Here is a 15,551-nt window from a genome sequence, read left to right on the forward strand (position 1 = left end):
AGTTTTATTTAGTAGCTTTTTTTTTTCATCTTTGTCTTGATGCATATTTTTGATGTTATAAGAATTTGCGTGCGTAGCGCAAATTTATCCCCGATGCGGTGTTTGTTCGACCTCAAACTTTATGAACAGCTTGCACATAGCCCAAGTGTGTGCATGCATCATTTTGGACTTATTTGATAATTTCAAAACATTTATTTTCATGTTTGTTTGACCGTTTGCTGTTTGGACCGGACGGACCGGACTCTAAAGTTATGACGGGACCCGGAAGTTATTGGCGCTCAATGGCCGCGGCTGTGTTGAAAGCGAATGGCGAAAAAGGCAAATTGCTCCATGGATACGGCATTATAAACGCTGATATTTTCACCACGTGCTATATAACCAAATGCGCACCTTGGATGTAAACGCACACAGAGCCGTTTAGAGAGAAAGTTGCGACAACGGAAGAGTTCCCGGAAGTTTCAAATAGTTCCCATGTGTCCGTTTTTTTTGGAGGGGGGGGATTTATAATAAAAATATACTAAATGAGTAAAATAAAACAAAAACCTCAACAATATTTTTGGAAAAAGTACACAAAATGACCACAGAAATACACAAAAATATACATAAAGGCTCCAAAAACACACAAAATAACTCCAAAAAACATATATTACAGAAAAATACACCAAACAACAACAAAAATGTTTAAATGACTCAAAATACACAAAACTAAATATTTATACAAAAAATACACAAAATGACAACAGAAATGCACAAAACTACACCAAAATGACTCCAAAAATCAATCTACAATGGCAACAAAAACAATAATTATACAAAAAATGCACAAAAGCGCAACAGAAAGATACAAAAATACACATAATGACTCCAAAAAACATACATTACAGAAAAATGCTCCAAACGAAAAAAAAACAAAAAAAAAAACAACAAACACATCTATCATGTACATGTCCCATAGAATCAAACCAGGGAAATCACACACACTATTTTACTTTGCACCCACAAATAAACCCCTTTACAACACTACAGAGTATGTACACCTCTTTGTACATCCAACCTTCAAACCAAACACATACTCATTTGGTCATAATTGACAACTCTACTTAAGCTCCTCCCACTATATGAATACATACTTCCAACGGGCACTTTACTAATGTTAAAATGAAGAAAAAAAACCTAACCCAGAAAATACCCTAAAATGTCTTTTTTTTTCTTCATATATGTATTTTTAAAGGTGGAATTTGCCATGTTAAATATGTTAAAATGAAGTGGGATTTGAATCCCACATCAGAGTAAGGAAGTGTCCATAAGTCTAGCACCTTACTAGGCTATTCCAACACGGTGTTAAAACAGGCACATTACGCTTATGTAGCAAAGGTCCGGCAGTGTCGGAACTGCACATGCACATAGGAAGAGCCGGAACAATAGTCAGATTCGTCTGAGGTCTGGGTCCGGAACTATAGACACTTCGTATTTTTAATTCATTCTTGCCACATTACTCCCATTTCTGCAACTTCTTCATCAAATTTCAATGCTTTTTCTGCACATTTTGTCCACTTTCAAGACATTTTGGGCACTTATAAACTCTTACCACTACTTTTCCACCTAATGCCACATATGTTGAATCATTATTGTCACTTTTAACATCTTTTCACCATAATTCTTGCTTATATTTGCCAATTTAACCACATTCACGATTTGTCATGCCCATTATTTACCAGTTTAAAGTAATAGCTCCAATATTGACCATTTGAACCACTTTTTCTGTCCGTTTTTAGCTACTGTAATTTTTAACTATTAACCAATTTTTGTGCTTTTTAAAACCACATTTCACCACTTTTTCAACAATTTTTCATCACTTTTAACCCATTTTTTTTCTGATTTAAACAAGGATTTAGAACTATGGAGCATCATTTTGCTGACTTTATGGATGGTCCGTGGGGGTCCCCGGTGTCTGACACCTTCATTTTGGGGGTCCCAGGCTAAAAAGGTTGAGAAGATCCACTGATGTACAGTACAGTATATATTCTGTGCATATCAATGTTCTTATTTCAAATATCGGCTATCAACTGATACATCGATTATTGACAGATACATATCGGCCTTTTAAAACCCCTAATATCACCATCAGCCATGAAAAAGTCCCTTCTCTCTACTCGTCTTATCATGAATCAGAACTACTTTATTTATCCCAGGGGGAAATTACTTTCATTACAGAGGCTCAAGAAATATTACAAATAAAAAGAATAAACACTAAACAAAGAAAGAAAGAAAAATGTACACAATTAAGTAAACAATTGTTAATTGAATAAGGATTAAATACAAGTGCACACATTACAATACAAAAAACAAGATTAATAATAATAATAATAATAAATATACAAATGCACAAATGTAATACAGATATATACAATGATAAGATAGACAGCAGGAGATTTACATTAATCTCTGCGTCACAACATTCATATTATATGAGAAAGAAGCTGATAGAAAAACACAGTATAAATGTATAAACGCATTAAAAAAACAGTGGACTCTCAACTAATACATACATTTTAATGATGTACATCTGAACCAAATTACTAAACTGAGTAGATCTCTTAAAGGTAGAGGAAAAAGGTATTTTTGTTGGAATCTAGATTGCAGAAATCAAACGATTGAAACAAGATTTTCTGTTTCCTACTGAACAGAAATAGTTTGAGTTGTATACAGACGCCCCCTAGTGGATGACAGAGTTCACAGCACCAGAAGCTCTGATCTAGGTCAGACTTCCTGGTGTTGCACCCACACACAGCCCTGCTCTAAAATCAAGCTTGTCAGTTTTTATTCTTTTGGCTTTATTAGATTTACAGATCTGCTTTTCTTTTCAACAACTCGCTTTTAGTTTGATCTTTGACTCACGCACGTTAAAACCCAACTCAAGAAAAGTCCCACAATGGGTTTTTAGGTTGTGGCATGTTTGCTGGGAGAAACCCGTTGTGCGAGTGTATAATTAACGTGTCATCGAGCTGTTCCCTCACACCTCAGACTGAATGAGTGATGGCTGCCCTGCCTGTGATTATTTTACAACATCACTCCTTTGCTGGTATGCCACACCATACCGAACAGAACTTCAGTCAACTTCACTCTGCAATTCACCAAATTATTTATGTCTCTCCTTTCTTAAGCAAACACACGTGACCACACAAGCAAAGCTGGCGGAGGGCCACAGCGGCCCTCGCACACACTGGGAGGTGGATGGAATGTTCTTGGCCTGGTTTGATCCTGCAGCATTTTGTTTGTGTCAATTAGCAATTATGTATTTGACGAGCCAAATTAAAAAAAAAAAAGACGTTTTGACAAGTGTTTGTGGAAACGGTGAGATGATTAATGGACCCTGGCATTCACATTAGAGCTACTGTATATTGTGTTACTAGCATTAGTTTATGCTCTAATCTATATAAGCAATGGCCTAATTATTAGGAAAAAATTGTAATTATTTGGTTGTTGAAAAAGCTTTCATGTCAGAATGGAGGCGTTCACGAGCTTATTTCATTTCTGCGTTTGCATAGAGTCTCTGATCTGTGCAGCCTTTAATTTCCTGTAATTCACAATCACGCCGAAATTGCACTTTGCGGCAGTTTTGTCAATTCGTCCGAAAACTGTCCCACCGTACCGCAGGTGGGTCGTCCACGGCTAACGAGTAGTTATGTAATGAGTCCGACATGAATCGCGTGCGTGCGTGTGTGTGGTGCCAGTGAGAGTGTGACTCTCTGTGTGACAGTTTTACGACACAGAGCGTGAGTTATGACGTTCCAAACGTTCTTTCATCATCTGTCACCTAACAACACATGAAATCCCAGGGAATGAATTTACCTTGCCATTATGTGTAAAATTTTCACCTTTCCTTTTTTCTTTTACCCCCCCCCACACACACACACACCCAATCGTTTATTTCATTCTCCCTTCTTCCTTTTTCTTTTTTCTTTTTCTTTTGCTTTCTTGAACGTTTCCGTCGTCTTTTGCGCCGCTCTCACAAGTCGACGCATGTGTGCACCCACGTCCTCCCTCCTCATTCTCACACCTCCGCCACCTTTTTTTTCCCGTGAATCCTAAAGTGGCAGGAACTGAGGAGAAGAACTGAACATGGAAGTGTGTGCTGATGAAGGGGTTTTTTTTTTGGGGGGGGGCTGGACTTGTTGACATCCTCAAAGTCAAAACCTATTGACAATTTGTTCTGTACAATTTATTTGCTTTTTATTATTACTTGGGGTTTCCCGGTAACACTTCTTCACTTCCGATATGATGCTGATATTGCTGACTCACCTATTGATTTCGATATAGATCCGATATATCAGCAGGAATGAGACATTATTTTATTACTTCTTTTGTAGTGTGAAATGTTATTGTGTAATAATTTCAGCAAGTTAATTTTGTCTTCTTTTTTTTAAATAATATGTTAAAGTTTTATTTATTCAGACAACTTTTTTCAGGAAATTTGCTTTGATCAACAAGAAGATCAATGACATATTTAATTTGATCTCCTTGGAGATCAAAGGGGATCAATGACATATAAATTTACTTTGATCTCCGAGGAGATCAAAATTAATTTCCTTAAAAAAGTTGTCTGATTAAATGACACCATAACATGTTATTGTGTAGTGCATTACTCAAACAGAGAATATTAATATGCAACAATGAGAAAACCTGAGCTATTTATTACTAACCAACAGGTTACATAAATGCTAACATTTAACATGAGAATGTTCCACAATTAAACTAAACAAATAAAAAATATATAATTTTGAAGACTAAATCCGTTAAAAATTTTATTTATATATTTAAATGTACAAAATAAACACTAGTTTATCGCAAACATATTCTAAAATTAACATTATTCAGTTTGTTGGAGTGCTTATATCAAATATTTTAGACGCACACCGATATAATCCGATACTCGCTTATTTATTTATTTTTACTCCTTTGTTTTTTGTTTGTTTATTTTATACCATAATCCAAATCCTATCATTGGTGCTTTATTATATTATAAAAATTATAATATTAAATTAAATTAAAATTTATATATTATAAAAATATAAATGCCTGTAAACTGAAATTTTGCCAGCCCTTGCTAATCTGGTGCAATTTTTGCCTTTTTTTATTGCAATTTTTGAACTAGCCTAATATTTCAACAATTTCTTGCTTGCTTCTCTCTAAAGTGGCTGTAGTTATAGAAATGCAACAAATATATTCTGAATATATTGAATAATATTTAGAATTGTGTAGCAGTAGAAAGATATATCTTGTCATGTACTGGAATGTTTAAATATATGAATTGCCCAGGCTGGTAATAAAATTTAAAAAAAGTACATTGAAAATTATAAATTCAAAGTGATTATTGAAGAGAAAGTAATATTTTTAGTTGGTTTTCCTTTCATCATTTCATTTAGGGTTAAGACTTGTATTTCATTATGTTTTAAAAAAAAATATGATAGAAAAAAAAGAAGCTGAAACTCAATTATTTTGTTCAATTAAAGACAAAAAGTAAACATGTTACTTAATTCTTATTTCTTTTTTTTTTTTTTTTGTTTTTGTTGACAATGTGTGTTCAGGTGGGTTGGAGCACAGCCCGAGACTACTACACCTTCCTCTGGTCCCCAATGCCTGAGAACTATGAACCAGGAAGTAGTGTGCACAGGTCCGTGGTGTTTCAAGGTAACGCACGCACGCGCACACACCCATACACACACACACACACACACACACACGCACACACACACACACACACACACACACACACACACACACACACACAGAGAGAGGGTATTCCAAAGTAACTCCTCCATTTTACGGTGCATATAAAAAGCAGCACTTTTATTTAATAAGGCAGTACAACCACAAACGGAGGTCTGGGACCTGAGCACCTCTGAAATCACACACGCGCGCACACTCACACTGAGGGCCCTGTAGACTGATTTTACTTTTACTAGGTCTGAAGTGGTCAAATATTACCTAGTGAAAATCTGAGTGTGCTGTGGTGTGTCAGGAGTCAGTAAAAGCTTTTGGCTGCTGAATATTATGGAGTCGTTCCCCCTCATTTCACAGCAAAAGCTTAACACTCCTCTTATGTGTGCAGCCTGCAGATATACGTACATGTGCTTTATAGAATTAGCTCACATTCATCATGTTTTAATGACATAAATCGTATTTTTACGACATAATCTGTTACATATATCTTAGCTGACTTTGTCATTTCTCTCTGGCCTTTTGTAAATCATTGCACCACTTGTTTCAATTTGTTTGTATAGAATTGTTTCAATATTTGTTCAATTTGTTTCAATATAGAAAATTACTATATTGGCTATTATAGCTTATTTTGTATTGAAATACTTGTTTTATGAATGGCTGCTTTCATTACTTCTCAGAACAGCATGAACAGCATAGTTGGATGGATTACTGAGTGGGTCATAACCCAGACCTTCCCCTTATCAAGCCACGTTATAGAACTCACTCACACGTGCTGTCTCTTATAGAAGAAATTGCCTAAGGTTGTGCATATTGTGCAGCTGTTTGTTAATAAATGTGGCTGTGTGGCATTTTACATCAGCAAATTTAACCAAGAATTGTGTTTCTGGTCAGACTTTATTGAGTTAACAATATATAGATTTACATCGTATATAGCTATTTTGAGAAAAAAATAATGGAGATATGAATTTTGGTCCATATCGTCCAGCCTTAATGTCATTCCCAGTTTTGTGTTTTTATGCTGTCCAGGTTATTATGTCCCCAAATCTGACGGAGAGTTCTACCAGTTCTGTTACGTCACTCACACTGGTGATATCCGAGGAGCCAGCACGCCCTTCCAGTTCAGGTCGACCACGCCCTCCGAAGAGCTTCTGACAGTCATGGAGGATGACAGCAACTCAGACATACTGGTCGTCACCACCAAGACAGGCCTGCTCGAGGTAGACGAAGAACGTACTAAAAAAGTATTACTGCCACCTTGGACGTGAAACAACAAAGGAATGCGGAGTGTTATAAGGAGGTTCTGAGCGTCCATCTTCCTGCGCCGAAGTCTCACGGGATGAGATTTTACGGGAGTTGCGAGGCTCCTGCCCAAAACAACCTTCAATGGAAACACATTCAAAGCGCAATTATACTTTGTCGACATTTAGAAATATCGCTTTAATTTTGCGAACATGTGTAATGGAAACCCAGCTAGAGAGTAGTGTGATTTGCAGCAATGCATGGAGGCTCCTGACTGCTGCTCTGTTTATATTCTAGTTTCCAATTTTGTCACGCTGTTTTTAGTTTTTTTCCACATTCCCCCATTAGGGGTTGCACAAATATGGCCAAAATAATAATCACGATTATTTTGATCAATATTGTAATCACAGTTATAATCACAATTATTTATCACATTTTGGAAATAAAATCTGTTTTTATTACAATACTTTTAAACAAACAGTGTACAGTTTACAGTGCAAAATAAAGCTTTAAATAAAATTATACTAAAAAAATAAATTAAAAAAAAATATCCAAGAATTTCAAATGTACTAAAGGTTGACTTAATTAATACTTTATTACAGTGCAGAGACCCTTTTTACATGTAAATATTGCCGAAAATTGCGATCACGATTAAAATTTAAATAATTGTGCAGCACTACCCCTTATGACAATTTGATTACCCACTTTAGGAACCTAGGAATTCACTCCTCCATAAAATATGAAGTTTTGATCCGCTTCCCCTCCTGGTACCTACATTACACACTATCTAAACATACAAGTCCACAAAGTTTGAGGTTGCAGCTACTATTCTCATGCTAATCCCTATTTTTTCCTCTTCCTTTGCCTTTGCTACATGAAGCGTGTGGAAGAGGCGCAGCAGGAACGCCGCGAGCTACTGAAGGCCATGCGTCTCCTGCAGGAGGAGAAGCAACAGCTGCAGGAGGAGCAGAAACGTCTGGCCAGGGAGCGAGAGCAGGAACGAGAGACGTGCTGCCTGCTGCGCACACACAATCAGGTTAGAGGCAAAACACTGAATGTTTGAGTCCGCACACAGAGATCAAAGGTGTCACAGTTGTTGTGTTAGTTTGTACAGTTGAGACTGTCTACTGGTTCACATGTGGGGAAGTGAGCTTGTGTCTACAAGCTGACGGCCAATATTTGCACACGTACGGAGCCTGTTCCTCATCGCCGATCACAAACCTGACGACTTCAAAGGCTTGAATGTACGAACAATCAGTGTCCACGTTTGAGGGACTCACAAATAGTTGCTTTTTGTGTGTGTATGTGTGTACATGTGAGTTTTTTAACGAACCAACTCAGTGGATCAGAACGGAATTGGAACACGGTTGTGTTTTCTTTTATTTTTTTGGGGGGGGGGGAGGGGGCATCTGGCATCAATGACGATGCCGTTTCAAACCGCAGAGTGACCAAACATGACGTCAAACACAAAAACTGTTCTCGTGCACAAGCACAAACTTCTCACTCCCCACTGTTATCAGGCTCCAACACCACAGAGGCCCCTCTGACGAGCACGCGCACACAAACACACTCATTATGCCACCCGCTTGCAAACCCCTTTTAGTCTGAGTGTGTGGAATGAGAGGAGGGCAGTCCACAAAACCGCCTGTCTGAAAAAAAAAAGAGCCCTGCCCTTGACAAACACCATTCAGTCACGCGATTCATGTGGCCAATGCTTTCTCACTTTAACTCTCTTTTTTCCTTTTAAAATCAAAATTATCCTTAATAACATCTAAATAAATGAAACATTTTTAAAGGATGATGGCTTGTTTTTACTTTTACTTATTTTTTTTTATTTCTTGCTCAATATAATGAGTCAGATTTAGCCTTTTAAGGATTTTCTGATAAGCTATTGCTCAGCATACACAAGTAAGAGCTTAAAACTCATTAAATGCAGGAATCAGTTGTTGGCAAAGGCAAGAGAAACTGGCCTGGTCTCATAACGCCTCCTAGTGGCCATCTGTGGTGCAGGTTCCCAGTAAGAACAGGCTGCTTTGTGTTTGGATAAAACCACTATGAAATACCAGTATGCGGTACTACAAACACACACTACTATTAGCATGTCGTGATTCATTCAGCAGCCATGTCCACGTGCAGATATACGACTTGTATAAGTGTGTCTTTTATGATGTCGTGGTTGTAGTAGGTGTGCGAGCCTGTTGCCCTTTGATGGGAAATATCCTTTGAGTCGAGCATGAAAACATAAGTACATATATTGTGGCGGCTGCTAATTTTATAGCTACACTTTTTATAAGGTCTTTACACTCTGCTAAAGTGCTTCCCATTCCCCTTAGCATTTCATTATTTTCAAAAAGGGGAACGTTAAAGTGTCACCTCTCAAAGGAGGCGTAATTTGTCTCCACTGATTAGAAGCTGATAAGAATTTTCAGCTTCCCAGAGGCAGGATTCACACTCTACAGGTGCATGAGAAATGTGTACAATGAAGGATTTACATCTGGCAGAAAGAGGTTGGATTTTTTTGTTTGTGAAATAAGTCAAAAGTGTGAGAACACAGTCTGAAAGTTGAAGAAAGATGAAATCCTTGTATTACTGTAACTAAATCATGACACAATAATCCCACATCTTTGACCCTGTCTCTGATTGGTTGGAGCAGCTGTCAGTCAGACCCACAGCTTCCTCTCTGTCCCGCAGGAGCTGCTCCGCTCGTCCCAGGGTCTGTCCGAGGAGAGGGAGGACGTGAGGAGGAGGCTGATGGAGGCCACAGACCGGGTCCGTCAGCTGGAGGAGGACCTGCTGGGCGTCACCCAGAGAGGCCTGCAGAAGGAGACGGAGCTGGACTGGTGAGACGGAACCATCGGGTTGAAACCATATGCTTATAATTAGGGGTGTAAGGATACACTCAACCAACGACTCCAACCAAATCCTGATTTAAAACAACAAAGCAAACCCAATCAAAGATTGAGATGTTATGATGCACTTAAATCATATCAATTTAAATACATAAAGATCATATTTTGGATTAAAAAAACAGATTTGCCAAAACATTTTTTTAGACTAATATGTTTTCTTCTTATAACCTTCCTTCGGCGGTGTCGTACACTGAGACGGCGAGCGCGCATAAAGGCACCGCACGCGCGCACAAAGTGGTCTAACTGAACGCGATTACAGTTTTTAATGCGCTTGGATTTTTGGCACAAAATTGACGCCATACATTGCGCGGTAGAAAGATGCACAAAATGGATGCTGACCCGTCTCGATTCATTCTACTGGTACATGCGTGCACACGGACATGAATAGTGTAGAATTGGTAGAAAAGGGTTCAGGCTTAAAGAATCAGAATCAGCTTCATTCGGGTTGTACGGGTTTGGGTCGTGTTCTGTCGGGCTTGGGCCCAGGATGGCCCACTTAATGCTCATCTCCCACCGCTGCTCTTGGTTCAGAATCTGAGTGTGCGGGCTGAACCAAGACCGTGACGTCAAAACAAGCGGCACTAAAACAGTCCCAGCATCCCCTATTTGCAGAGATTTTTAGCCGATTTAGGATTTATCCTTCCAGCTCTACTTATAAATGATACTTGGAGAAGAAGAATCATCCTTTCAGTTACTAAACTCCACTACTGATTTTCGTCATTAATGCTTCAGCCTTCGTGACCGTTTGAAGAAGCTGACAGCAGAAAGAGATGGCCTGGAAAGCAAGCTGAAGAATGAAAAGGATGAGAGGGATCTCTATAAGGTAATCGATAAGTTCATCATCTGTTTAGAAAAAGCAGGCGTGTTCCTTTCTACAGTGTGTGTCGTCGTCCCTGCAGGTTCACCTGCGCAGCACAGAGTTGGAGAACACCAAGCTCAGTGCAGAGCTTCAGATGCTGAAGGCCGTGGAGCTGAACAGGGAGGTGACCATCGCTCAGTTTCAGGAGGAGCTGGAAAGGCTGAGGGTCTGTGTCACCCAGCGGGACAGTCTGGAGAAAGAGCTGCACGCACACAAAGCCGACAAGGTAGTACCAGAGTTGGGGTCAATTACATATTTCAGTTACGTTTTCAATTATCCATGTTCAATCACAATTCAATTATGATTACGATAACCGACATTTTTTTCCATCTACAAATAAATTATAACTATACATTTTCCCCCGAAAAAGTCAATTACATTTTTACTAACTTTTATTCAAATAGCGTTGTGATGATTGTATGCGTTTTTGTGTGTACAATGTCGTTTTTGCATCTTTACATTTACATTTAGTGGATTTATTATAATATCTTATGTAAAAGCCCAACTCGGGACAAGAGTTGGAATTTAGCAATAACTATGAACTTTTTGTACAAAAAATCAGTTACATTCACAGTATTGCTACTATGTAAAATTGTATCGTCACTATTAAAAATAAAAATCTATTATATCCTAACTCTAGTTCACTGACAGGTAGTGGGAACACTTAATACGAAACATTATTTAATATTTGTTAACTATTTATGTGTAAGCTATAGACCCGTTTTGCATTTCATTAAATTGTAATTGAAAGTTTTTATAAAATTTCCAGTAAATTATCCTAACTCAATTACGATTACAAAGGTGACGAGATTCTTAAAATTACAATCACAATATGCCATATTTGTAATTAATTATCAATTACGTGATTACAATTATAATTGACCCCAACACTGGCTCTTACTACATTTCTAGGTTGGTTTTTTTTTTGTTTGCTTGAGTCTTTCTGTAAATTTGACTTCGTTAAATATTCTGACTGGGGTTTTGTAGGCAGAGCTGGCCCATGTGCGTGAGCAACTGCGTCAGACCGAGGAGCAGCTCCAGGCGTCCCGGCAGCAAGCGTCCATGTTGGCCTCGGAGCTCCGCGACTCGGCCAGCGCTCGGGACCAAACCATGACCGAGCTGTACCGGGCTCGCTTAGAGGCCGACAAGCTTCGTGTCAGTCTCGCTGACGCTCAGGCAGAATGTCAACGCATGGAGAGCCAGCTGGATCGCATGAGGAGCACGTCACAAAAGGAAGTGGTCAGTTTATCACGCCTTTAAGACCAAACTGAGGGAATATGATGGAATACCCTACCAACTGACTAACAATAGATGGATTGAGGAAAATATCGATACCCTGATACAGGATTGGGGGGGTCAATTACATTTTTCAATTATAATTACGTCTTGAATTGTCCATGTTCAATTACAATTATGGTGACAAACATTCTCAAATTACAACTAACGTTACATGTATTATGTTTTTCCTGTAAGTCATTCACAATTACATTCTCAATTACTAAAGTTCAATTACAATTAATCACAATTACTGATCCTGAAATAAATAACCCCATAAACTTTTACTTGTGTTAGCTTTCTGCTAGCATCTCTTTTGATAACAGGTCAGTTTTGACCCATGTTTTAAATCATCTGTAAAATACACAAAAAAATATTATCTATCAACTAATTTGTTTTTCATCTCCTTGTTACCTTGTTAGGGTTCCTTATTCATGAAAATAGTGGTAGTATAGTTCAGTATACCCTTAGATTTATATTTTTTTTAATTGTAAAATTATCCTCAAGATTCACTGATGGGTAAACTAAATACATTTAAATAATTGTTTACTACGTATGTTTAAGCCATAGAACTGTAACATGGTTCCCCAGGATTGCGTCTAATTAGATAAGGTAATTGCCATTTTTTATATTATTTCCTTGCCAATTACATTTACAAAGTCAATTGTCTGAACTCGCATACAATTACGGTTACAACAGCAATATATATTTTCAATTACGATTACTATTATAATTATGTCATAATTGTAATTAATTATCAATTAAGTGATTACAATTATAATTGACCCCGACCCTGCCCTGAAACTTAAAAGCGAACAATATAAATAAAATGATATGTAAATTCATATAAATTAATATGAATGAACACTTCTTATATTATATTCTTCATTAATCAGTGATTGTGTGCTGAGTCATCCTTAATAGAGACTGGTATTAATGTGTGTGTCAGGGTGTTGGGAGCACAGCAGAGGTGTCACTATGCAGCACCACGGTGGTGTCGGAGGCAGAGGCCGAGCTGCAGCGGGAGGTGGAGGAGCTGAAGCTGCGCCTGCACATGGCTGCGGAGCACTACAAGGAGAAGTACAGGGAGTGTCAGCGCCTCCGCAGGCAGGTGGCCAAGCTGAACACAGCGGAGACACAAGGGGTGAGTCCAGCGTCATCATAAAACACCGACGCATGACGATACGGTTTTCATACTTGACTGGATGTTGTGCGTCGTCGCAGGAACCAAAGAGAAACGCATCAACGGAGACGACGCTGGAGCCTCTCACCCCGAGTCCAGAGTCTCCTACAGGAGGTACACTGGTTTTGTTAAATACAAACTTCCTATACTGTGTAAAATATTACTTAAATAAAATACATAAATTGAATTCAATTCAACTTTATGTATATAGCATAAATTGCAACAATAGTCATCTCGCAGCGCTTATGAAAATGTAAAATTCTGGAGAAAAAACCCAATAATTCCACATGAACATGCAGCAGCTACAGTGGGGAGAAAAAAAACTCCCTTTATCAATCAATCAATAAATATAAGTAAATAAAATATGTGAAGAATAGTTGTCAAATATTTTTATGTAATTTTAGCAGCATATAGTTACTCTATGAATGTGTTATTTATTTACTCCTCTACGTCAGTTTGTATCAAATTGCCGTTTTCTTCCAGGAATTTTTAATCTTGTGACATTTGATTTAATCAGTTGTTTGTAACGTGTGTTGTGTTTTTTTACAGGGAATATAGCTGCTATAGTTCTGCAGGAAGCCACAGAATTGTCCAAATCATCAGAGCTGCACAAGGTGGAACAGAGCTTTGCCAATGAGACGCAGAGAGACGACACGCTGGAGGAGGAAGCTCAGGGAGAGGCTGTGAGACCACAGGAGGAGCACAATGGGAACGACACAGAAGAAAAGAGGGAGGAGGAGAGCCTGAGGATGACGAGCTGGGTGGAGGTGGAGCCCAACAATGAGAGCGGCTCTGTGGGAAACTTGTTAAATGCACAGGAAGAGGAGGCCGGCGTGAAGGAGACGGAGGGGCGGAGCCTGGAGGAGGCGGAGCAGGAGCAGACGCGCTCGGTAGAGGAGGAGCTGGCCATGATGGAGGAGAAGTGGAGGGAGCAGTGCGCCATCAACGCCACCCTCAAACAGAGGCTGGCCAATGAGGAGGAGCGATTCAGAGTAAGACCCGCCCACTCAAACACTCATTAACATGATTATTTTCTGCATTCAAACTTTTGAGCTGCCAAATGTGATGTTAAATCGTTAAATAATCACTCACATGTTCTATATTTAGCTTCTGGAAGCTAAACTGATAAAACCACATTAGATACAGATATACAGTGGAAGATTAAAGTTGGAACGTATTTACTGCATTGAGCCATTTAAAGCCCAAGGTTTGGCAATTCATAAGCTCATTAATAGGAATATTAGTCAGTGTTGCCAGATACTGCAGCAGTTTTCTTGTCTTAATGCTGTGTTAAGGTTTTCTTTAATTTAGACAATGTTTTTCAGGAAATGTACTTTGATCTTCAGAGATCAAAGTATATTTCCTAAAAAAAGTTATCTGAATAAAACAAAACCTTAACATATTATTCAAAAAGAAGACAAAATGAACTTGCTGGAATGCCTTAATGCTGCTAAATCTAAATTTTCTCCAATTACTTATAAATGAATAAATAAAACCTAATGAAAGGATCTCTTGTGTTAGCTTTCTGTTAGCATCTCTTATGATAACAGGTCCTAAATCAGATGTAAAATACAATAAAAACTAATATCTATTATCTAATTTATTTCCTATCTATTGGTTACCTTGTTAGGCTTCCTAATCAATGAAAATATAGGTTTAAATATTTTTGGTGTGGCCCTAGATTTCAATCTTTTTTAAATGTTAAGCTGTTTGAAAGTTTGATATAAAACATATTTTGACAATTGTGAACTGTACATAGAACTGTAATATGGTTCCCCAGTTTTGCGTTATGTAATAATTCATGGAAACCAATTACAAAGTCAATTATCTAAACTCAATTACGACCGCAACATATTTTTAAAATTACAATTAGAACTAGACCATAATTGTAATTAATGATCAGCATGCCATTCCAACTATAATTGACTCTGCTTGTAATAGGCACAGCTTTATTTTCCCGCAGAATGTTCTAGTTTGTATTCTCTGAACTTTCTCAGATGCCAACGTGTGTGGCATGGCCCTGTAATCCACTATAAACCAACAGGATATTTGCGTGTGATCGTCCGCAGAAGCACCAACAGACATTTAATCTCCCATGAGTGAGTGTTTGTTTGTGGCGTCTGTAAATACGGCCCTGCTCTGACTTTGATGGAGTCTCCTGTCTGAGGCCAGCGGCTCTTAATAGCCCCCGCAGACGGACAAAGGAGCGCAGCCGCCGGCCGCCATGCTTTACGGCTGTTTACACCAGAGTACGGAGAGGGAGGGAGAGGGCAGACTGAGGCGGTGAGGGGATGCAGACGTACACCCCTGTAGACTCCCTTCACCTGAACTTAACCCTCACACACTGTGTCGTAAATTGAGG

The 15,551-nt window shown here is 38.5% G+C and overlaps 1 protein-coding gene across 1 annotated transcript in view; it reads left to right on the plus strand.

Annotated features, from left to right (window-relative positions):
• The window catches only part of tax1bp1a (Tax1 (human T-cell leukemia virus type I) binding protein 1a), a 31,847-nt gene that overhangs the window by 7,897 nt on the left and 8,399 nt on the right, over window positions 1-15,551 (plus strand). The window contains exons 3-12 of the mRNA XM_028461668.1: window positions 5,589-5,691; window positions 6,751-6,941; window positions 7,844-7,999; window positions 9,655-9,803; window positions 10,605-10,695; window positions 10,772-10,957; window positions 11,719-11,970; window positions 12,956-13,150; window positions 13,231-13,303; window positions 13,739-14,181. Coding sequence (XP_028317469.1) covers window positions 5,589-5,691; window positions 6,751-6,941; window positions 7,844-7,999; window positions 9,655-9,803; window positions 10,605-10,695; window positions 10,772-10,957; window positions 11,719-11,970; window positions 12,956-13,150; window positions 13,231-13,303; window positions 13,739-14,181 — 1,839 coding nt within the window. The remainder of the gene's footprint in view (window positions 1-5,588; window positions 5,692-6,750; window positions 6,942-7,843; window positions 8,000-9,654; window positions 9,804-10,604; window positions 10,696-10,771; window positions 10,958-11,718; window positions 11,971-12,955; window positions 13,151-13,230; window positions 13,304-13,738; window positions 14,182-15,551) is intronic.

Source organism: Gouania willdenowi, chromosome 11 (genome assembly GCF_900634775.1).
Source record: "Gouania willdenowi chromosome 11, fGouWil2.1, whole genome shotgun sequence".
Lineage (NCBI taxonomy): Eukaryota > Metazoa > Chordata > Actinopteri > Blenniiformes > Gobiesocidae > Gouania > Gouania willdenowi.